The sequence below is a fragment of the Lacerta agilis genome, chromosome 5, assembly GCF_009819535.1.
Source record: "Lacerta agilis isolate rLacAgi1 chromosome 5, rLacAgi1.pri, whole genome shotgun sequence".
Classification (NCBI taxonomy): Eukaryota; Metazoa; Chordata; class Lepidosauria; order Squamata; family Lacertidae; genus Lacerta; species Lacerta agilis.
Window position 1 is genome coordinate 48,429,102 of NC_046316.1, and position 22,808 is coordinate 48,451,909.

The 22,808-nt window shown below is 41.6% G+C and overlaps 2 protein-coding genes across 2 annotated transcripts in view; one reads left to right on the plus strand and one right to left on the minus strand.

The window, feature by feature from the left end:
* ACSL5 (acyl-CoA synthetase long chain family member 5) overlaps positions 1–4,669 on the minus strand; it is a 31,070-nt gene extending 26,401 nt beyond the window's left edge. The window contains exon 1 of the mRNA XM_033149689.1: positions 4,521–4,669. The gene's annotated coding sequence lies outside the window, so the exon portion shown is untranslated. The remainder of the gene's footprint in view (positions 1–4,520) is intronic.
* A 5,222-nt stretch (positions 4,670–9,891) lies between these two features.
* LOC117046275 (guanylate cyclase 2G-like) overlaps positions 9,892–22,808 on the plus strand; it is a 30,056-nt gene continuing 17,139 nt past the window's right edge. Inside the window, exons 1-8 of the mRNA XM_033148074.1 lie at positions 9,892–9,973; positions 13,338–13,686; positions 15,571–15,680; positions 17,365–17,550; positions 18,931–19,075; positions 20,227–20,362; positions 21,736–21,839; positions 22,476–22,630. Coding sequence (XP_033003965.1) covers positions 13,374–13,686; positions 15,571–15,680; positions 17,365–17,550; positions 18,931–19,075; positions 20,227–20,362; positions 21,736–21,839; positions 22,476–22,630 — 1,149 coding nt within the window. The 5' untranslated portion in view covers positions 9,892–9,973; positions 13,338–13,373. The remainder of the gene's footprint in view (positions 9,974–13,337; positions 13,687–15,570; positions 15,681–17,364; positions 17,551–18,930; positions 19,076–20,226; positions 20,363–21,735; positions 21,840–22,475; positions 22,631–22,808) is intronic.

The following is a 22,808-nucleotide window of genomic DNA, read 5'->3' on the forward strand; positions in this document are numbered from 1 at the left end:
TCCAGTTTAAGAACTTCATCTCCATTTAAAAACAAATGAACACAATTGCTTAGAATTGTGACAAGGGAATACGGAATTCCCGCACAGGATAAAGAACTATTCTGAACTCACTTACATATAATTTTTAATTTCACTGCAAAGAGGGTGGGGTTTATATGTGAAAGTCCATGAAGTCAAATCAGTTCACCCCCGGCCTAGCCTATGCATATTTATTCAGAAGTTCCACTGAGTTCAATGGAGCTTAATCCCAGGTGCACGGGATGGTTCATGAATCGTATTATTCAACCACCGTAATCTGCATCTGCTGCTGCTACAGGGGCATCCCCTCTTTGTCCCAGCTATGCTATGGTTTGAATAGGATGCTAAACAATGACTGAGCACTGCCTTCCCCAACCTGATGCCCTCCAGTTGTTTTGGACTGCAACTTTACCACCCTTGACCAATAGTCTTGGTGGCTGGGGCTGATGGGAGCTCTAGTCCAGCAATTCTGGGAGGGCATCGGGTTGGGAAAGGTTCATTTAATATTTTGTGAAGGAGCCTCAGGCAACAGCTCACTGCAGCAGCGATGAGAAGGAGATGGCAAGCTTTCAGTTCAGCGATTTCTCATTTACTGTGGGCTGTTGTTCTATCTGAACCTGGTCAAACTCCAATTAGTTTTAGGGTTTAGGAAAGCAAGCCAACCATGGTTTATCAAGCTGGCTTGTTTCCTTAAATCATATCTAAGATTTACCATTTATAGTTGTAAGTTGTAATAATAAGCTGCAATTACCTGAAAGTAAAAGCTTTTGATCTCTTCCCTGCGGGCATAGTGGCAGAAGACAGGGAAGGAGGAATACCCAAAACAGAGACACATGCATGTAATACTAAACTCTGGTGTCAGTGTTGTATCCAAACTTGCCTGTCTGTTGTTATATGTCATTTTTGTCTCTTCATTGGAACTTGTGTTCCAAGTTGCCGACTCTTTTGTTGTCTCTGCTACTTTAAGAGTAACCTACAATGTAGCAGGTGAAACTTTTCTATCCCTGTTATCTCCATATCTGGAAACACCTGCTTAATTATAGCTTATCAGGCTATTAATGACATAGGTTCTTTTTATCAGCTTTGGCTGGTGATACAGCAGCTACGGTTATTCCTGGAGCAAGATAGTTTGATCATAGTAGTTCAGGCACTGGTAACTTCAAGGTTGGTTGGATGAATGCACTGCACTCTATGTAGGGCTTCCCTTGTTCAGTCCATAAACTTTAGTTACTGCACAGGGTCTCTGGCTCCTTTAAAATAAAAGTATGCAGGCACCATTTAAAGAAACTGCTTTGCTAGCTATGAACCTGACCCCGCCTTTCAGTGCTTTTAACCAATGAGTGAAGTCACACGTGTGAGTGCTAGAATGAAATGCAGAGGCTTCCCAAAAGAATACTTAAAAGGGGGGTTCTGAATGGAGAAGGAAGGGCTTCCTATTTCTTTTCATTCAGATTTTGGGTCTTCCTTGATGCAAGTATCAGCCCAATGTGTTTTCCCCTCCATTTAAAGCCCCAAATGGCCTCGGTCTTGTATAACTGAAGGAGTGTCTTCACCCCCATCGTTCAGCCCGGACACTGAGATCCAGCACCGAGGGCCTTCTGGCAGTTCCCTCACTGCGAGAAGCAAAGCTACCGGGAACCAGGCAGAGGGCCTTCTCGGTAGTGGCGCCCGCCCTGTGGAACGCCCTCCCACCAGATGCCAAAGAGATAAACAACTACCTGACATTCAGAAAATACCTGAAGGCAGCCCTGTTTAGGGAAGTTTTTAATCTGTGATATTTTAATGTATTTTAATATTTGTTGGAAGCCACCCAGAGTGGCTGGGGAGACCCAGCCAGATGGGTGGGGTACAAATAAATTATTATTATTATTATTATTATTATTATTATTATTATTATATTTTATTTTATTATATTATATTTGTGCATACTTTTTTTGTTCTAGTTTTAAACACTCTGTAAATGCAGATACAACAAAAATCCATCAATAGATCCGTATTGTAGGGAGGTTGGTATTCTGGTTGAGAAAGGATAGGTTAAGTCAGCTCTAGAAAGTGGTGCAGTATTACTGTACTAATGTTATAGAACAGGGGTGCTGAGAGAGGGTAGTGAATTACCACTCTGTATTCAGTGTTGTTATACAGCTCTAGGGAAACACAGACGGGGGGGGGGTCCTGTCAAAATGATTTTAGCAGCAACATGGAGAGGAGGAGAAATACTTGCCTTCCCAACCATGAGGGGGGAAGAGGATAATGGTGGAAGAGGTTGCTGTTGGTATAAACTCTAAAATTATGGGTATATTCATGTCAAAGGCTCAAACCCCTTTTTTTCTCAAAGTGAAATAAAAGGGTAACTGACCCGTGTTGATAGCATTGCTGTAGTTACTGTGAGGTCTAAATCATAAAAAGCACAACAAATGTTCTTTAACGGTTTAATATTGTACTGATCCACATATGGGCACCTGGACTTGGGTTGCTGATGATCTTAAATCTCTTTTGATGCATGCATACACACCTGCCACCTGAAACACCATGCCTGGTTTTGCACTGAATACAGTATTGCAAGCCAGAGGCAAACTGATGAAAGACATTACAGTAATGTAACTGGCTTACAGCTCATGAAACATGAATTCTTTGCATTGTTCAGGGTTGGCACTGGGGGAAGGCAGGCATCTTGTGCTTTTTCACAGCTGTGTGGCAGGCAGAAATTCAATTTCCATTATGGGAAACGCTTCACCCGTTGACATTCTGTCCATCAAACATCTAATAGCTTGTTATGTGGTCTCTGATAGATATTTTGGGGGCCCTCCACTCCACCCACTAAAATGGCATACAATTTTGCGCACAACACCAAACATATGCCAATTGGTATTCTCTTTTGCATGTTAAATGGAGGGTCCAGTCAACATAAAGAGCCCAGAAAATTCTGTTGATGCTCCTGGTAGTGACCCAAAATACCATCATTTTCCTAGCAGTAGTACATTGACTCAGGCCAACACATCAAAATCAGAGCAGAAAAATGGTTCTGCTTCCCATCATTCTAAGCATTTTGTTCACTATCCTTTTTTATCTAGTCGTGACATCATATGGCATGTGCTTTTGCAAACAGCTGTGGGAACTACTCTTTGCTTCTTGCTGGCAGTAAACAAGGCTGCAATGAGTTTTCATTACAATGCTTCCTCGTGTGAAGGCATAAGATTCTTCCGGGCAAGGCAGGATTTGAAAAAAAAGGGAGGGGACACGGGTGGCACTGTGGGTTAAACCACAGAGCCTAGGGCTTGCCGATCAGAAGGTTGACGGTTCGAATCCCCGTGACGGGGTGAGCTCCCGTTGCTTGGTCCCTGCTCCTGCCCACCTAGCACGTCAAAGTACAAGTAGATAAATAGGTGCCGCTCCGGCGGGAAGGCAAACGGCATTTCCATGTGCTGCTCTGGTTCGCCAGAAGCAGCTTTGTCATGCTGACCACATGAACCGGAAGCTGTACGCTGGCTCCCTCGGCCAGTAAAGTGAGATGAGCACCGCAACCCCAGAGTCGGACACAACTGGACCTAATATTCAGGGGTCCCTTTACCTTTACCTTTACTTTAAAAAACCCAACTTTCCCACTAAAACAACAATAAGCAGTTGTACTTCCATAACTAAATTCGTTGCCTGTGATCTTCACAGCTTTTCCAGACTGACACTTGTATGTCAATAATGCTGTGCAAGAGATTCAGAAGGATGAGGCAAAAAGTGGAGAATGCACCATGTCCAATGTTACCTGAAGGTTACAACATCAGCGCAACACATGAGAGGAGAATCAAAGATATGACAGAATTTTCCAGTTTAACCAATTGTATATGTGACCTGCAATTTGTATAAAACATTGTTAACTGGTACCATTTAACACTGTACAAAGAGAAAGCTGTGTACGATCTGTATTTTGATCTATATCTCTAATTGCCATGTGTAGCTTTGGTTCAATAATTGAGATAGCAAACAGTCACCGAACGGTACAAGTGGAACAACTCTTCCTCTCGCTTTCGAGAAAAGGACACAGTGAGGTTTCAAGAAAAGAATTAATTACCATCGAGATTGGCTCCCAAAGCAGATATAAACCATTAATCATTCAAATGAATAATTCCAGGGGGGATTCTTGCAGGAAATGAGAGGCAGACAGTCTCATGGCACCTTAAAAAACTAATAAGAGTTGTTGTACCCTCTGAGAAGTCTTTAAAAAACTTACGTCATGAAATGAAATTTTGGGTTCAGGGGGGGTCTAGAATCAGATTTTTCATTTATGATTGCAGACTTGTTTGTTAGACCACCTGCTCGTCATCAGATTGCTTTGTATTCCTCTGACACTAACAGTATTATTATTTTTATTTAGATCTACCAATAATTAATCCACTACCAGTGTTTAACAGCTATCAGCTATTTTGTTCCCCCATAATCTTTAAGCAGCAAAAACTAGCTATTTAGCATAACTAGATGTTGACTGGGAGAGAGTTAATTTCAAGGCTTACCTTCTTCCTGTTGATCAACCCCAAAAGTGAATGAAAGCTTGTCGTTCCCCTTGCCCCCTGAGCCCCACACTGAAGTTTAGCGCATGCTCCTCTCACAAGTAGTTCCTGGAGCTGATCTGCTTCAGTCATCCATGCTCAGGGAGCTCTAATAAAGTGACAGCATTGTACTCGGCAATCTTTGAACATACCTTGTGGTAGGTTCAAGGGTGGGGCTTGACGTGATCAAACAGATGGAATAATTTGAGCTGGTGAAAAATGCCTGTTTAGCAAAAGGCTAAGCAGTTAATGTTTACACAATAGCTCTGCAAATTCATAGGGTGTCTAAAGTTGAAAAACCAGCACTGGCTTTTGCCAGCTGCTCATCAGAGCACCAAAAGCAGAAGTACGTAACCCAGCATGCTTTTACTGGTGAATTTTGTATCTTTCTCATCAGAAAGTGGGGGAAGTTGTGTGAGGACAGCCTCACACAAAATATGTAGCAATGGTTGTACACTATTGCAATATGCTACGAACAATGCAGCATCACCTCCAATATTCTGGGGAAGGATGAGTGCCATGGTGATGTGAGTGAAAGATGTAATTGCACATGAAGATTAACTTTTTGAAATATGGCAACCCTATGCAGTAGGTACTTGCAGCTGGTTTCACTCTCAAGGCACCATTCTGTGACTAATTCTGGCTGGTGGACCATAAGGGTCTGGTGAACAAAAAAGTCTATTCTGCAAGCCAGAAGTCTGCCCAGTCCTGATTTAAGACCATAGAACAAACAGGTTAAAAGGGGCCACAGGCTAAATGTAACAGCAAGAGGATAATTCTATAACTGAAACCACCTCACACCAAAAATAAAAACCTCTTTGACAAGACAGATCGTATAAAATAATCATTCAGTGTGTTGAATGGTTTGTTTAAATCTTAAGGTTCATTGTGTATCTCTTTAAAGGCCAGGGTAAATATCATGACCTAGTTTTGCAGCTGTGAAGCAGTATAGCAGGTGCTGTTAAAGGTAAAGGTAAAGGGACCTCTGACCATTAGGTCCAGTCACTGACGACTCTGGGGTTGCGGCGCTCATCTCGCTTTATTGGCTGAGGGAGCCAGCATTTGTCCGCAGACAGCTTCTGGATCATGTGGTCAGCATGACTAAGCTGCTTCTGGCAAACCAGAGCAGCCGGAGCGGTACCTATTTATCTACTTGCACTTTGACGAGCTTTCGAACTGCTAGATTGGCAGGAGCAGGGACCGAGCAACGGGAGCTCACCCTGTCGTGGGGATTCGAACCGCCGACCTTCTGATCGGTTTAACCCACAGCGCCACCCGCTGTGTTAATTAAGCTGCATCAGCAATTGGGTATAGTATATAAAGAGCAGTGTGTACCTCTCTCAGTACCCTGGTGAATGGGTGGGTCATACTTATAGATTTAATGTAAGGGGAGTTTTTGTTTTTGTAATTAAAGCCAAGCAAAATATATTTTTGCATTTCTTCATTGTTTCCTGAATGTGTGGTCTACCCAGCACGCTTTCTGCAGTGCAATTAATCTGCTAAAAACGCAATGCAGTGTTGGGTTTAGGTGGGCCTTTTGAGGGTAGTAGGGATTCACCAATGTTGCTACAACAACAAAAAATGTCCATCTCCTTATGGATGTCCACCATATTTTAATTATGTAACTGGGATAGCTCAATCAGTAGTGCATGAGATTCTTAATCTCAGGGTTGTGAGTTTGAGCCCCATGTAGGCCAAAAGATTCCTGAATTGCAGGGAGGTTGGAGTTAGATGACTTTTGTGGTCCCTTCCAACTCTACAATTGTATGATGTGCGTATGAAAATGGTCTATTCTGAAGCATAGAGCAATCCTAAGCATATTTACTCACAGCCATCTTATTAGTATTAGTTTCTCATTAACATGTAAACAAGTTGAGCAAGTCTGTTCAGTCACCCTGTTATCTGTTCAGTCCCACCATAAAGGGCAGCAAACAGATGCTGAGCGTACAGAGTTCTACCAACATGATGGCAAAACTTAAGTGAGTCACGCAAGTATGGCCCCTTTCCGCCTGGTTCTGTTTCATTCATTGATAGCAGTACAATATCAGGGGAAGGAGTCACTGAGCCTTGTGAGATATTTCATTGCTGATACAGTATATTACAGAATTCACCAGATATATTACTACTGAACATTTGTGTGTATGCATACACACAATGTGCCCCACATAAGTTATCTCAGCAATCTTTAAATATTCCCTTGAAAGTTGGTCAATATTATTTCAGTTGGAGCATCTACGTGTGTTATGCTTGAGGGATGGGATAAAGGTTCCTTCATTAATCAACTGCTGGGGCAAGATTTCAGCTGGGATTTCCTAGCTGTTACCTTATAATCATTATGCCTTCCATCTGAATTTTGCAAAGCAGTTTACATAAAAGAATGAAATCAATAAGCTTCCACTAAATATATATATAAACAATAAAGCTCCATAGATAAGAGCAAAGACCCAAAACCTCTTTCAAAAGGTAGATCTAGATCACCAAATTCAAGTTTATCATTGGCTATTAGCCATGATCAGTATCAGAAGCTGCTTCCGGAACATTTACTGTGGCTGCATAAAAGTTTTTTGCAGCACCAACATATTTTTGCTATTTAGTCCAGATTTACACATTTGAAGAAAAATCCCATAATTGAAAACAAAACATCTGTTGCCAATGTCCAAATTGCAGTATCTCAATGACCTGTTTGCAATATTAATCCCCCCCCCCAAAAAAAATGGAAGCAAAGAAATATATGGTGCTAGGAAACATAATCAGGAAAGTGCTAGTGTCTTCATGCTCTGCTTGTGGGCTTCTCAGGCAGTAATTTCCCAGTGCTGAATACTACTGCTGCTTACCCAGGAGGAAGGGGCAGGGAGAGCTTGCTGCTGGTGCAGTGGTAGAGACAATCTGACACCGTACTCTCACCACACCAAGCTCGGCTCCTCCCACCCCTTTCAGAAGCCATCTGCAACATGCAACACTGGGAAGTCAGGTCAGCAGTGCAGCCCTGTCTGCACTACCATCACTACTGCCCCCAGACGCAACTGGTTGGCCACTGGGTGGGTTTCTGGTCTGATCAATCAGGGCTTTCCCTACATTTTTATGTTCTTAACACTCTAGCCCTGTGGTGGCAGTTTGGAGAAGAAAGGCCACCTCACCGGGAGCTATGTGCTGGGAAGCTCATGAGTTGTTCTGACTTATCTTTCTCGTCCCCTCAGGACAAAGTGGTCCTCGGGTAGCCCTTTGGTGGCAGTCAGGGCATGTGGCCCTCAAGCTAAAAACATGTCCCCACCTATGTTCATGTGTAAGGTAGTGTCAGCAACAGGAAGTGACAAGTATTCCCTAAGAGGTTTTAAATATCAGAGACTCACCAGGGACATTAAAGTGGAATCCAAGCGTCTGCCTTAGTGGACTTGGACTTTAGGACTATTCATTGATAACAAACACTGGTTCAAAGGGAAGAAATATCGGACATGTAACAATCAGACACAAAAAGTTTAAAGATCATTCAGAAGGCTTCTAAATCAGCATGTTGTTATCACCAGTAAAAGGCAATAAAAATGTAGCATTCCTCCCCCCCCCCCCCCAGCAAAGCTGCTTAGAAACTTTGTCACAAGTGCCCACCAAATACTGAACCTTTCTGTGGATAATTAAATGATACTAATCACACATATTTGAAAATGAGCTTACATATATAAAATCTACACACTTGAGAAAGCTTAACATTTCTGAGGTCCACCAATTGCAAAATAGCAGCAGCAAAATAGTGGGTTCTCACAGCCTCCATAGAACCACCACCAAGCTCACCATTCAAGGACTGTGGCAATGAGAACAACATACTGTGGATGCTACACATTCACAAGCTGCACTGAGTTCAGACTAAGCTGCAATGCAGAAGTGTCATTTGTGAGAAGATTCCACATCAATATATTTTTTTAAATGGAAGACACTGCTTTGACCTCTCAGTTTTGAAAACTGTCTACCAAAACATTTTGTCACAGTGTGAAAACTGCTCTTGGTCAACCATGACCATGGGATCAGTTTCAACCATGAGAAGAGTGCAATAAATGGATTGACAGAACTTTGGCACTTATTTAAATGTTCTGTCAACACCAAGGATACAGGTTCAATCCCCATAAGGGACAACTGCATATTCCTGCATTGCACCAGATCATGGGTAGGCAAACCAAGGCTTGGGGGCCGGATCCGGCCCAATTGCCTTCTAAACCAAGCCCGCGGATGGTCCAGGAATCAGCATGTTTTTACATGAATAGAATGTAAATATTTAAAATGGTGTTTTTACATGAGTAGAATGTGTGCTTTTATTTAAAAAGCACCTCTGGGTTATATGTGGGGCATAGGAATTCATTCATCCCCCCCAATATAGTCCGGCCCCCCACAAGGTCTGAGTGACAGTGGTCCGGTCCCCTGCTGAAAAAGTTTTCTGACCCCTGCACTAGATGATCCTTAGGGTCCCTTCCAACTCAATGCTTCTATGATTCTATGAACATCCAGTAAGCTGTAGGGTACTATTTTCCATTATCTGGATCACTCATGACGGGGAACCTCACAGAGGTTTGCACTCAACTCTTCTTTAAGTCACAAGGGACATTATTATTTGCAAGCACATAATTGCACCCTTCTAGAATGTACTTGCCGTAACAACAGGACACAAATAATACCTGACACTTCGCCAGATCCTGAAATTTTGTAAACAAGGTCCTCCGTAAACACTCATTTTACAGAAAGGAGTACATGCACCAACATTTCCCTTGTATGTTTCCTGTTGGCTCAGTTAATTTCAGCAGAGTTTAGCAAAGTCAGCAGCAACAAAAAAAACACCTCTTCGAAAGTTTTAAACTGACCTTTTGACACATCAAGGTTGGAGGTAGTACTGCAAGGAAGCTGTTTTGGTGATCAAGGATTCTGTTAATTAGAACTGTTGATGAAATGTCATGGTACAGGCAGAGGTGTTGATATAATCATTTCAAGCAGTGGTATAAGTAACACAGAGAAAAGGACGACATAAAGTTTGCTAATTGGAGAGCAGCTTAGTATTTCATCCAGTGATGCGGTGGCACATGAGCAAATGCCCACAGAATTTCTTCCACATTTACTATGGTTCAGTGATCTCATTTGCTACTGCAGTCTATTCCACTAACACTGCTAGTGGTCTTGGAATGTCCAAGCTTGTAATAGCCTTTCAGGCTCCTTGGAATATCTCCCATCCCCTGAGTGGCCAAAGGTTAAGCTCCGCTATTGAGATTGCCATCGATAAGGTCAATGCGGATCCATCTTACCTAGGCAATTACAGCTTGGAGTTTACTTATGCCGACTCTGGGTGTGAAGCAAAGAAGTCTCTGCATGCTTTCATCAACCAGTTTCAGAAAGAACACATTTCTGCCTTGTTTGGACCAGTTTGCTCAGAGGCAGCAGAGGTTGAGTATGAATTCATCCTGCTTCTTTGTTGTTGTTGTTGTTGTTGTTGTTATTGTTGTTGTTGTTGTTGTTGTTAATTGTAATAGACAATATTTGTTATAGTGTGCAGCCAACCAGGACACACCCACACCATGCATTTAAAGCACATTCAATGCTCATTTAAAGTGCAAGTCTTCCCCCAGAGCATCCTGGGAACTGTATTTTGTTAACGGTTCTGGGAATTGTAGCTCTGTGAGGAGTAAACTATAGTTCCAGGGTTCCCTGGGGAAAAGCCATGTGTGTTAAATGTACTTTAAATGCATGCAATTGGGCTTTATCATCCTCTCTTCTCCCCTGCAGATCTCTCTGCACCCCTAAAATCTTCACTGGAATGTCCCCCAACCTTTCAGGGCAGATTTTGTGGATGTATACAGAGCTGTGAGGTGTGGGGTCAGGGAAGAAAAGAGGGTGAATTCCTGTTGTGTGAGCAGATATTTATTCCACTTGTGCATAGTCCTGTTTACAAACCTCTCTCACCTTTCTAGAATAGCCTGCAGGTTGTATTTACAGACTGGAGTTCACTAATTATTTTATCTAAAAGAGGTGCTCTCCTATGCAGTTGTGGAGCTTCTGAGACCACAGATATTGCGGGTGGGAGGCTGTGTGCCTACACTGTATTTTAGGACACAGTTTGATTATATCTCAGACCTATCTTAATTTCTAGTCTTTCCATTAGTTCTATATACTTAGTGCCTGTAAACAATTAAAATGGGGCTGTGCACTCAGTGTGTCTGCAAAAAAAGAAATCACAAAAATGTTTGTTGTTGTTTTTAAAAATCAAAGTGACTGATAATATCGCTATAATTATTGCTTGTCCACACAGCCACATGTAAACTAAAATGGAATGTATTGAGGAACAAAACTGTGCTGAGAAACTTGCCTCTCTCTTTGAAATATGGTTGGCTCTACACACACATGGATTAAATCTGTCATGGCACCTGTGGTTGTTTTGCAAGCGGTGGTTTTTGCAATCTTGATTTTGATGGGAACCTAACCTTGGCAACTTAAAAAGGAAATTAACAAACATTATGTGCCACTTAAGCAATAATAAAACCTCAACAAAAAGCCAAAACATTAAGCTTCTCAATAAAAGACAATTAAAATGGGTATTTAAAAAGATTCACAATGAATTAGAATGAACAATTAACTAAAAACATGTAATTTCTATTTGTCTGGATAGGCTTGCTTGTACATAAAAGTTTTATGCGGCTTCCAAAAAGAGTGCAGCAAATGAGACGATTATAGGAGGGTACTTGCAAAGTGATGGGACGCGGGTGGCGCTGTGGGTTAAACCACAGAGCCTAGGGCTTGCCTATCAGAAGGTCGGTGGTTCGAATCCCCACGACGGGGTGAGCTCCCATTGCTCAGTCCCAGTTCTTGCCCACCTAACAGTTCAAAAGCACGTCAAAATGCAAGTAGATAAATAGGTACCACTCCAGCGGGAAGGTAAATGGTGTTTCCATGCACAGCTCTGGTTTACCAGAAGCAGCTTAGTCATGCTTGGCCACATGACCCGGAAGATGTCTGCAGACAAACGCCAGCTTCCTTGGCCTATAGAGCGAGATGAGCGCCGCAACCCCAGAGTCGTCCGCGACTGGACCTAACGGTCAGAGGTACCTTTACCTTTTTTACTTGCAAAGTGTGGGTGCTGCCACACAAAGTGGTTGTGGGCTATCTGTCTATTTTTGTCCCCAGCTAAGGAAAATCCCAGTCAGGACCTCACCATGAGCATACCCTCTGACCTTTCTGGCACTGAAATAGGGATGCTCCGTTTTTGGTCCAGAGCTCTCGTGCCTGTATCCCATCTTTCCACCAGGTGGTGCAGAAACAAGCTAACAGCTGGAAAAGAAACTGGAATCCTGGAGGAGGAGGAGGAATTGGCTTCCTTGAACTCCCTACAGCAGAGGTGGAGAATCTGTGGGAATCTGATGAGAGCAGAGGGGAGTTCCAAAGAGAAAAAAGAGCCCTCCTGCAGCAGGAGCCTAGTAGGCTGGGGAAGGGAGATGCTGCGGCTAGGACAGCAAAGCTTTTCTGTGCAACCTTAGTCTGTTTTACTATGCTCCAGCTCATACCCACCAACATTCCTCCAATGAAAATAGGGGCGTCCTGTCCAATAATAATAATTTGACTATTTATATCCCACCCACCTGCCTGGATTGCCTTATATATGTTGGAGTCTTCCAACATATATAAAAGCATAATAAAACATTAAACATTTTTTTAAAACCCTTTCCCTATACAGGGCTGCCTCCAGATGGCTTGGGGTGTGTGTGTGTGTGTCAGATAACTCCAACATTTCTCTGATGAAAATAGGGATGTCCTAAGGAAAAGCAGGACATACCGGGATCAAATCAGAAACTGGGACTGCTTCTGTAAATCTGGGACTGTCCTTGAAAAACAGGGACACTTGGAGGGTCTGTGTTAAATGTGCAACCATTTGTACCTATTATCAGAGCTCATGAAGATCTTTAAATTAGAGCCTGTCTATGAAAAAAGGCACAACCTGCATTCATTTCAGATGGGCTTGGAAGCAAACAAAACACAGAGTGCTTGGGGGCATGATGGATATGCATGAATAGAGACAGCACAACTCAATTGTGATTTAAGTATTCATGCATATTATTCTAGTAAATGCTTCACAGTGGTCTCGATAACTGGTCTTACAATTGATTTGGGAGAAATATTGGTTTTAGTATCTCACCACAATGCTGAGTTTAGCTTGTGTTTATCTATGCATTAATATATATCAACTTCACATCTATATAACGTTATGTTGTGTTATTCTCTTCTTTTCTGTATCTACTTAAAGCTCCTTTCTTTAGGCAAGTTTATCCAGGAATGTGGATGTGGACGTGTTTGAATCTCTTTTTCGTTTGCCACTGCCTTTGTTTTTAAATGTTTTTAATTACCTTTTTATTGATAATTTTAATATTTCTTGTAAACCAGAGGTTGTAGTTTTTGTTTTGTTTTTACAATCAAGTGGTATACTGTATAAGTTCTGTTCAGTAAATAAATACACTGAAATCCTATTGCATTGAAATCTTATACACTGAAACCTTATTGTCATTACTTATGGGCACCATTATTGCAGGCAGTGAAATAGAGAAAAATGATTAACAGCTGGTTTTTGTATTTCCAGAAATGGGAAATCAGGCATTATGTGTTTCAGTTTCACATCCTCCAAAGGGCTTGATGCATTCTGAAACCTATAGAGCACCTAAAAGATATTCATTTGAACAAAATGAAGTGACAGTCAACCAAGTTTACTTATTGCCTCTTGAATGTGACTATTAAATCCAGTTTTTTTTATTATTCTCCACCTAGGTAACTGGTTTGCTAGCTTCTCAGTGGAACATCCCCATGTTTGGGTTTGTTGGCCATACAGCCAAGCTGGAAGATTCATTTGTTTATGACACTTATATCAATCTTGTCACCCCTCTGCAAATGATTGGGGAAGTCCTTTATAAAACTCTCCAGTATTTTGGGTGGAGGTACGTTGGCCTCTTTGGAAGCTCAAGTGATGTTTTCACTTGGGCTGAAACAGAGGAGTTGTGGGCTTCTGTAGAAAATCAACTCAAAAGCAACATCACCATCACTGCTAAGGTGAGATACAACACAAAAGATCAAAGCCTCCATCAAGACAAGCTCAACTATATAGCATCAGTTGCCAGAAGTAAGTTTTTTGTTTCATTTTTCATGACAGGTTTCTGAGCTCTGGAGATAAAGAGATAATTCTCCATGTGAGTTCATAAGTCTCCCAGCAACATTGTAAGATGAACTCTGTGCATGAAGGATGGGGTCCAAAGTACTTTATTTGGAACAAACTCAAACCAACATTGGACATGAGAAAAGCCCGGCAGAAATCCTCAGCTGCCTCAGGGCCTGCTACTTAAAGTGCCAGACCCTAGTGAACTGAAACACACATAAAACATGGACTGGAGTTACAAAAGGGATTTTACTTCCCAATCCATTTCCCATGGCTTGGTGAGCTGTATCTGGCCCATGGTCCACTGGTTACCCACCACTTACTTAAATAACTTCTTCAAATAGAAGAGTGTCCTTTGCAAAATATGACACACTACCACTCGACTTATCAGAAATTGAAGCTCATTGCAGTTCTTTCTTCTCCCTATATGCTGCCTGGGTGTACCTTTGAGTAGATCCAACTAGTGGTGCCTTCCCACTAGATATGCTCTCCAGGGTGCTGTCCAACCAAAGATGCCTTGCTGCCATATGTGCTGTCCACTGGTACTGTGGACATCAGTGTAGACAAAATTGTATTAAACCTGTGTGATTACCTGTCCCTCATCTCTCTGGTGCTCCTGGCTCCTGTGTTCAATAAGACGTTACACTTTAACTTCTTCTGACATTGCATTCCTAGGGGTTGCCATACTTTGAAAAGTGAAAATCTGGAATGAAAAGTTGTTGAGCTTTAATTGCGTTTTTGAGCTACTTCTGAGGGAAATCGGCAAAAACAATACTGCCAACATGGATTATATATTGCTAAACTTTTGTAATGTTCACAACTCTCACCTTTCCAGAACATTCTGTTTCACAGGCAAGAAAGGAGTAGAGGTGTCCAAGTTTGAGTGCGTAAGTCACATGGTTACACAAGGCAAAGAGCTCTACTTAATGCCCACTTGTAACAAGAACTATTTATACAATACTTGGTATAAATGGAGGCAGCATTCTCATACTTTTTTAAAGAAAAGTACTGATAACAACTGGAATTGGGAATACTTCTTTGCTTAAGGAGTATTCATATGCACAGCTTCTGATTACATTCAGGTGCTTTTGTCATGCACTTAATGCACAGGGATTTCCAAATACCAAATAAATGACTTTTCTCTCTCTCTCTCTCTCTCTCTCTGAAATATGATACACTTCTCTGGACTGCAATACTTTAATCTTTCGTTATGTGCACTGATTTCAATGGGATAGTCATTTGTGTGTCTGAGGGCCTGGGAGTTTATTAAATAAATTGGGGGATTAGGAAATGATCTAAAGTTACATAATGCATGATCTAAAGTTGGATTGGTTTTAAATACCCAAGATATTTTGTATTGCCTTATAGTGATACACCCAGAATTACACACAATTATTTTGCATTTTCACAATCAGTAATTTACCAATACCCTTACAACAACTTTGTTCACCACATTATCCAATGTGCATTTATCAATACATTGTTTTGGCTTTTTTTTCCTTTTGAGTTTTGTACCACTGAGTTTGCTGTTGTACCAACTATTTAGTTAGGGTTGCCATATTTCAAAAAGTAAAAACCAGGACAAACCCTAAATTTGCTTTAAAAAAAACATACCAAAAAACACCAAAAAACCACACCTTGGTTTTCGATTGACTTGCCTAAGATCCAGGACAAAGTGCCACACTTTGGAAATTCCCCCCAGACATCATTTTGGCCTTTGAAACCCCAGTAATGTCAGGGGAAATCCGGACATATGGCAGCTCTAATTTAGTTGCTGCTACTGGCTCAGCTGGTGGATACACTTGACTTTTTAGATGCGCTGGGAACTGATCTCTACTATTTCTTTTGCAGTTATTGTTTTAATCTGCAGTTCTTTGGATGCAAGATCTATTTTGTTAGAGGCCAAGAAACTAGGTATGACAAATGGACCATACGTGTTCTTTGTGCTGCAGCAGTTTGAGGTCAGTAAATAGCTGCAGTGTGGTGAGTATTTCTTCATTACCTAGCTAAAAGCATGGTTTTAAGCATTACTGTCCTCAGACTTACAATCTAAAAAGACACAACACAACAGGAAAATGGATTGTGATGGGAAAAGGGGGCAGGGAAGCAAACCCAGGTTCAAGTTCTCAGTTACAAGTTGTATGTATGGTGGGTCAGAAAATCAATGGATATTTCCAAATCTAGCATGCTGTACTGTAGTATTTAGAATTCTGGACTATGGCTGGGAAGAGTTGGATTCAAATCTTGCAACATCCATTGCCTTAGACACTATCTCTCATCTAACCAACCTTGCACACTTTGTGAAGATAAAATCAAGCATCTATAGTGCTCTATTCATATTACTAAGCATTATGGGAATGGGGTAAGCTGCCTATTTATTACCAACAAAACTTGAAAGTATAGCACATGCAGAAAATAAGACAAGGATTCCAGGATAATTCCTTGTTTCACCCAACCAGGCTTCATCAGCCGTGCATACTCTGGATTATATAAACGAACATAATTGTCAGGAAACTGTCCCCGATGCAGCGCAAGGTGGTGGAAGGGCTCTCCGGATGCTACAGAGAGCCCCAGTCCCACCTTGCCAGCAGCTCCTCCTCTGGTAGCAAAAGGAGCGGCGAGACGTCCAGCGAGGAGGGGGAGAGTTCACAGGGGAAAGGGAGTAGAGGCTCTGGGGATACAAGAGAGACCCAGAAATCCCACAGTCCCGAGGGTGATACAGGGGGAATGCAATTTCCGTCACCCCAAAGATGTCGTGGGGTGGAAAAAAAGGATGGAAGGCGGGGTTTTTGTATACCGAAACTCTTTTGCTAGGGTCAGAATCAGAAGGGGCCATTCCCGGATTCTGACACCGCTTGATACAGACATGAACTTTTTAGCTCTGCACTGTACATAGTTTGCACAATAAAATCTTTAAAGGAAACAGCGGAGTCCTGGCTGCTTACTCACGAGCAACTAACTGAGAACCTTACAATAATGTAATGTAATTTTATACAAAACTAAGTAACATAACATAAACATTAAACAGTAATGTCGACCCTTTTAAAATCCCGTTCAGATACCAACAAAGAGTCTGCAAGACTTTTTGCCTCCCTCGACTACAATCATATGACCGTTGAAATTGAAAGAATAATCAAACGTCATTGGCACATCCTTAAAGACATTCCAGGGTGTGATGTGTTTCCCTGTTTTGCCAAACGATGCACTAGATCATTGAAGGACACGTTGGTACATACAGATTTTAAACCCATACTCACACAACGGACATTAACCAACCCTCCACAATGTTTTTTTTTAGATGTGGCCATTGCACCTCATGCACCTTTTCATCTGATACCTACTTACAGGGAACACTAGAATTCTCAAAAGCATTGACACGTGGAACACTGCAAGATTGATATAAGCATTCCACATCGTGTTTATTGCTAATATAAGAACTGAATAGACTGTATCTCCTGATCAATCCGCTGAACTTTAATCTCTCAGAATATGTTCCGCTCATATGATAAGTTGGTCTATGGAATTACATATTGCGATATGTTATGTTGAATTGTTTTTTGAAATAGAAGTTATACAGTTACATACAGCCTGTTACGTTGTGTGTGTCATTGCCTGTTTATTACCAATCACTCTTTTGTCTTCTAGGACAATTTTTTGAAAGAGACTTGGAGTAACGAGAACAGCAGCGTCGTAGATGCCTATCAGCCTGTGCTGCTCATAGCTCTCAGATCTTACAGAGAATACAAGACCTATTCTGATTTTGTGAAGGAGGTCCACAGCAAGCTGAAGGAGAAGCAGCCTTCGGACAGTTTCTTTTCTTCACACAGAGAGGTCATATTCACAGAAACAACTTAGATACTTGTTCCAAGGAGGCATAACAAAAAAGCCGAGAGGAAACCAGGCTGAATGCCCCTATTTTCCCTAACTTAGATTATCCTAAAGGGCACTGTGATGCCACACGAAAAAAGGGCCAAATATCTCAAATTTTCTAAAGGCATGATCATCTGATCCACTATTTTGAATAAAGATCTTGTCTTGATTGTTGACTTTATGTTAGAAGTGTAGGAAATAGATTATTGGTTTTTATGGAAGACAATATCAAAACATTTCTTGAGAGATTTTCTTCACTCTAAAGCCATGCTGATTAGTTTTAGGAACTGAGGCTTTCAACTCATTTACAGTCTCATTGGACCTACAACCAGGCCCGTGCAGAACTTGTCTGAGGCCCAAGGCACGATTCTTGGTAGAATAAAGTTATAAACTCACACAAGAAAGTAGCCAATCCCTGGCAGTGCCCCCCCCCCCCAGATTAGCCCTCCAAAGCCTGGGGCAAGTGTACTCAGCTGCCCCCCCCACACTCTGCATGGGCCTGCCTGCAACCATATCAGATAACACATATCTTCCAAGTGTCCTGATTTTCCAGGGACAGTCCTGGAATGATGAAAGCTATCTCAGCTTCTGATTTGATCCCAGAATGTTCCTACTTTCTCTGCCAGTGCCAGCACCACTGAGCTCAGGGAGGAGTATGAGCCAGCACTTGTTCTGAGCAGAGTCGGCAGGGGCAGTTGTGATATCCCGTTGCCCCTCTGTGGCTTCTCCATGGCCACCACAGCCAGCCTCCTTCTTTGGGCAGCTCACAGTGACTGCTGAAGAGTGGGTGAGGAGAAGAGGCTGCCACTGCCCAGCCCAAGCCCTGTATAAGTTGCAATTTCAGCTGTACAGTGGTACCTCGGTTTACGAACTTAATCAATTCCGGAAGTCTGTTCTTAAACCAAAACCATTCTTAAACCAAGGCGCGCTTTCCCTAATGAGGCCTCCCGCCGCTGGTGCCCTTCCACCATTCGGATTCCGTTCTTAGACCAAGGTAAAGTTCTCAAACCAAGACACTATTTCTGGTTTTGCGGAGTTTGTAAACCAAATCGTTCTCAAACCGAGGTACCACTGTTATTTGAGGGAACCACTTGAAGCATCCCTTGTGTTGAGCTATTTCAATTGCTTTTGTTTGATTTTCTCATTGCAAACAGCAGAAAGTCTGTAAATTTAGATAATAAACATGATTTGCAATGAGGGTTGAAGAATTTCGATTGCAACTGGATTTTGAGTTTGGAATAAATGATTCCACTGCTAAATATGCAGTCAGAAAGAGTAGTTTAAGAAACTTCTTCCCTCAGAAGCCAAAACTCTTACTGTTCTATATTGACTCTTTTCCAGGTAAGTTCTTATGCTGCTTACCTACATGATGCTGTTTTGCTTTATGCGTTATCCATAAAAGAAATGTTAGAAGGGAAAAAGGACTTCCGTGATGGAAAGGCCCTTGTCAACAATTTGAAAGGTTACAACAAAACTCCAATGTATGGTAAGTTTGTGGATTCAGACTTCAAACACAGTCGCTTGAGAGAGGGAGGGAAGCTGCACCTCTGTAGTTGAGCAGATAATCTGAATGTTGATGCCCCCCCCCATGTATCTTCAGGTAAAGCATCTCAGGTAGCAGGGCTGAGACAATAGAGGAACTTTCATTCACTTGGTACTATCCAAATGTTTTGGACTAGAACTCTCATTTGTCCCAGCCTCCATGGACATTCTGGCTGTGGCAAAAGTCCAAAGTCCAAGATATCAGGTTGGTGAAGAGTACAGGGCATCTGCTAGTACCAAGTTCAAAGGACCACCGTGCTTACTTCATGAAGCAGCACATATTTGGAGTAGATCCATTGATCTTCTAAATAAATGTGCAAAGGAAGCTACTTTAACTATTGCCAAGTGATCCTTAGGAACTTTTTCCACGTGACTCTTAGGATCTCATGCAATGCCAACAGAGAATGCTTGGGTGCAACTCTGAGATTGCCTGTTGCCCTTAAAAGTTTTGTCTCTCCACGTTGGTTGGATGTTCAGTCAAAATAGCATTGATAGATATAACAGAATGAACAATTTATTCAACTTTGGCATTCACAGAAACTTTCCCCTGATTAAAAGTGGCCACCTATAAGCCATCTTCAAACAGCACGTAGCTGAGTTATGGAGTTCACCAACAGCCACTAATCATGATGGCTATGTCCTACTTCCAGGATCAAAGGCAGTACTCCTCTGAATACCAGTCACGTGAGCACAACAGCAGGCGAGGGCTCAGTCATGTTCCTATTGTAGGCTACAAATAGGCATGTGGTTAGTCACTGTGAGAACAGGCCGGGTTTAATGAGCCTATGGCCTGATTCAACAGGGCATAAATATGTTTTAATTAAAAGGGGGGGCACACAGAGAACCTCACAGAGGCAAACCACTCAAGACTGTCTCCTTCTGAATGCCTTTTTCCAAATGGCAGGGAAAGGGAAAATCAGAGCGCACAGCAAAGGAGATGTGCAAGGGCTAATAGGGCCACACTCATAGTTGAGAGACAAGGCAGTGTCTTCCTATGCTGAGGAAGAGGCAGAAAAATAACCTCAGTCAAAATGGGACAGGTGCGCTGAAGTGTGGGGAATGTCCTAAAGCTCTTATTTTTAATATTTTGTTTAGGCATTACTGGCCCAGTCAACATTGACGAATTAGGTGAGAGGAACATGGATTACTCTGTGTATGATCTCCAGGAATTTGGCAACTCAGTTCATTTCATTCCAGTTCTTAACTTTGATAGTGACAGGAAAACAATCAGGTATTATTTGTGTGTGTGGTTCAATTTAATCTTTTGTACAGTAGATTTACCTTGTAAACTACCATATAATCCTTTTTGTATTCATTCTTTGAAGGAGTATCTTTTATTTTTTTGCCCATTTTATAAAGGGAAAAGCTGAGACCAAGAGTCAGTGATTCATCCAAAGGCATTTGAGTGAATTCTACAGTATGGCGATATTTGAACCCAGAACCCATGTTCAGCTGCTATGTATCCATGCATTATTGTGGTTGTCTGAAAAAAAGAGAGCAAGCAGCTGCTCACACATAGACCTCCATGTAATTGAGACACCCAGTTACTTTGATGTCCTGATCCCATGGAAGTCTACTCTCCAGCATCTGCTCATGCCTAGACTTTGTGGGGCTGCCCTGTTCCCTAGTGCTCCTTTGATGCCTCCACCTCCAACTTCTATTCTATTTTCATTGAATATCTTTGAAATGAAAAGTGTGGATTTAAAACTACAAGGCTTCTTGCTTTTGATGCTACTCGGGAACAAAATGGTGACAGGACTAGAAAGTCATTTGTCAGTGATAAATTCAAAGGAGATGCGCTGATCATTCTGTTATCATGATCGCTCTGTCATTAATCACATAAGCATTGCATGGCTTCCTTTGAACTAATTTGAACTTGTAAACCTCTTGCACAGATTTCTGAAATGGATAATCACACACTAAAGATGAGTAGCATTCTGATATCAGCCGATATAATGATTATGGGTTGTATGCATCAAAACATTGAAGAGAAAGTTCTGTCAGCGCAAGGATTTCTTCATGTGCAATGGAATGTTCTCTCACTCTCCTTCTTTGTGACCCCTCCCTAAATCTATTCTAGGTTTCCCAACAACCCTCCAGGCTGATATGGGGATGGCACATGTGGTGAGATAAGAGTGAAGGAAATCCCATTGTGCCCTGTCCTAGAGCAAATTTTAAGTTGAATGCCGCCCATCATTATTTTTTGGGAAGGCTCCTAAATAACAACATATTACAAAACAAAATAAAAAATAAAAAAAATTCCTTCTAGTAGCACGAAAGCTCATGCCAAGAACAAACTTAGTTGGTCTCTAAGGTGCTACTGGAAGGATTTTTTTAATTTTTAATTTTGTTTTGACTATGGCAGACCAACACGGCTACCTACCTGTATCTGAAATAACAGTGCACTTTTAGTTTCAGGTTAGGACTTAAAACCAATTTCTGCTTCATTTTTCACATGGGGAATTATAGCTATTTATACATTTATCTTTCATTGTATGGGTACATTTATCACAAAATATGTGTGTTAATGAGTTTTGGAAATAAAGATCCTTCAGCTTTATAACTGATGCAAGATGCTGACATACTTATTGTCTCTGTCCATAGCCCAACCAGAGAGATTGACTATATCAGTTGGGCAGATGGAGAAATACCTAAGGACAAACCACTGTGTGGGTTTCACAATGAACACTGCAAAACTCCAGTTACCAGTAAGTGTGATTATGAATTTGCTGCCAAGGAGTGTGGTGGAGTCTCCTTCTTTGGAGGTCTTTAAGCGGAGGCTTGACAGCCATCTGTCAGGAATGCTTTGATGGTGTTTCCTGCTTGTCAGGGGGTTGGACTGGATGGCCATGGTGGTCTCTTCCAACTCTATGATTCTATGATTCTATGTTATGCCTGCCGGTGGAATGTGGGTTATAAATTTATTACTACTACTAACATGCAAGTAGGACATACTGCAGTATCATGTACCGTATCTTGTATGCCTTTTGCTGTATCAAAGCTGCTCTGTTCTTGTCTGACACAACTAGTTGTGCGGTTCTGACCATTTTCATTCCACCAAGTCAAACCTGGATGTTCTTGTTAAAAATAAACAAATAAATCACTTTTCTTCGTAAGTTACAGTTGCGGCAGGGGCTGTGATCACATGTTCCATTGTATGATTGTATTATAATTAATAGCCATGCTTGTGTGATTTCTCGCTCCTTTATATTCTTTTTGCAATGGTGCGATGGATTTGCTACCTGGAATTTGGCCTTTTTTGCTTTTTTTCGTCTTTGGATGTGTTTCCGAGATTCAGCTTCATTTCTATGTTCTTTAATGAACTTTTCTTTTGTTGTTAAAAGGTTCAGCCCTGATTGTTATGATAATTCTGCTGATAATATCAGTATCGGGGGCCATTGGTGTGGCAATGTATATGAAGAACCACAAGGGAAACCTTCTAAATGATACGTGGTGGAGAATTAATTATGAGGACATCATCATTTTAAATGATAATAAGGTAAAGGATGATCTCTTGTGTACTGAAACTCAAGTTCTTTATCCCAAGGATACAGTTCTCCAGGGACTTATTTGAGGGGATCAGTTGCATCCATGTAGCACTTGTTGGTGGATGTCGAACCATAATGATCTAATACAGATATGAAGCCAAGTCATTTCAATAGCCATAGTCTTCATTA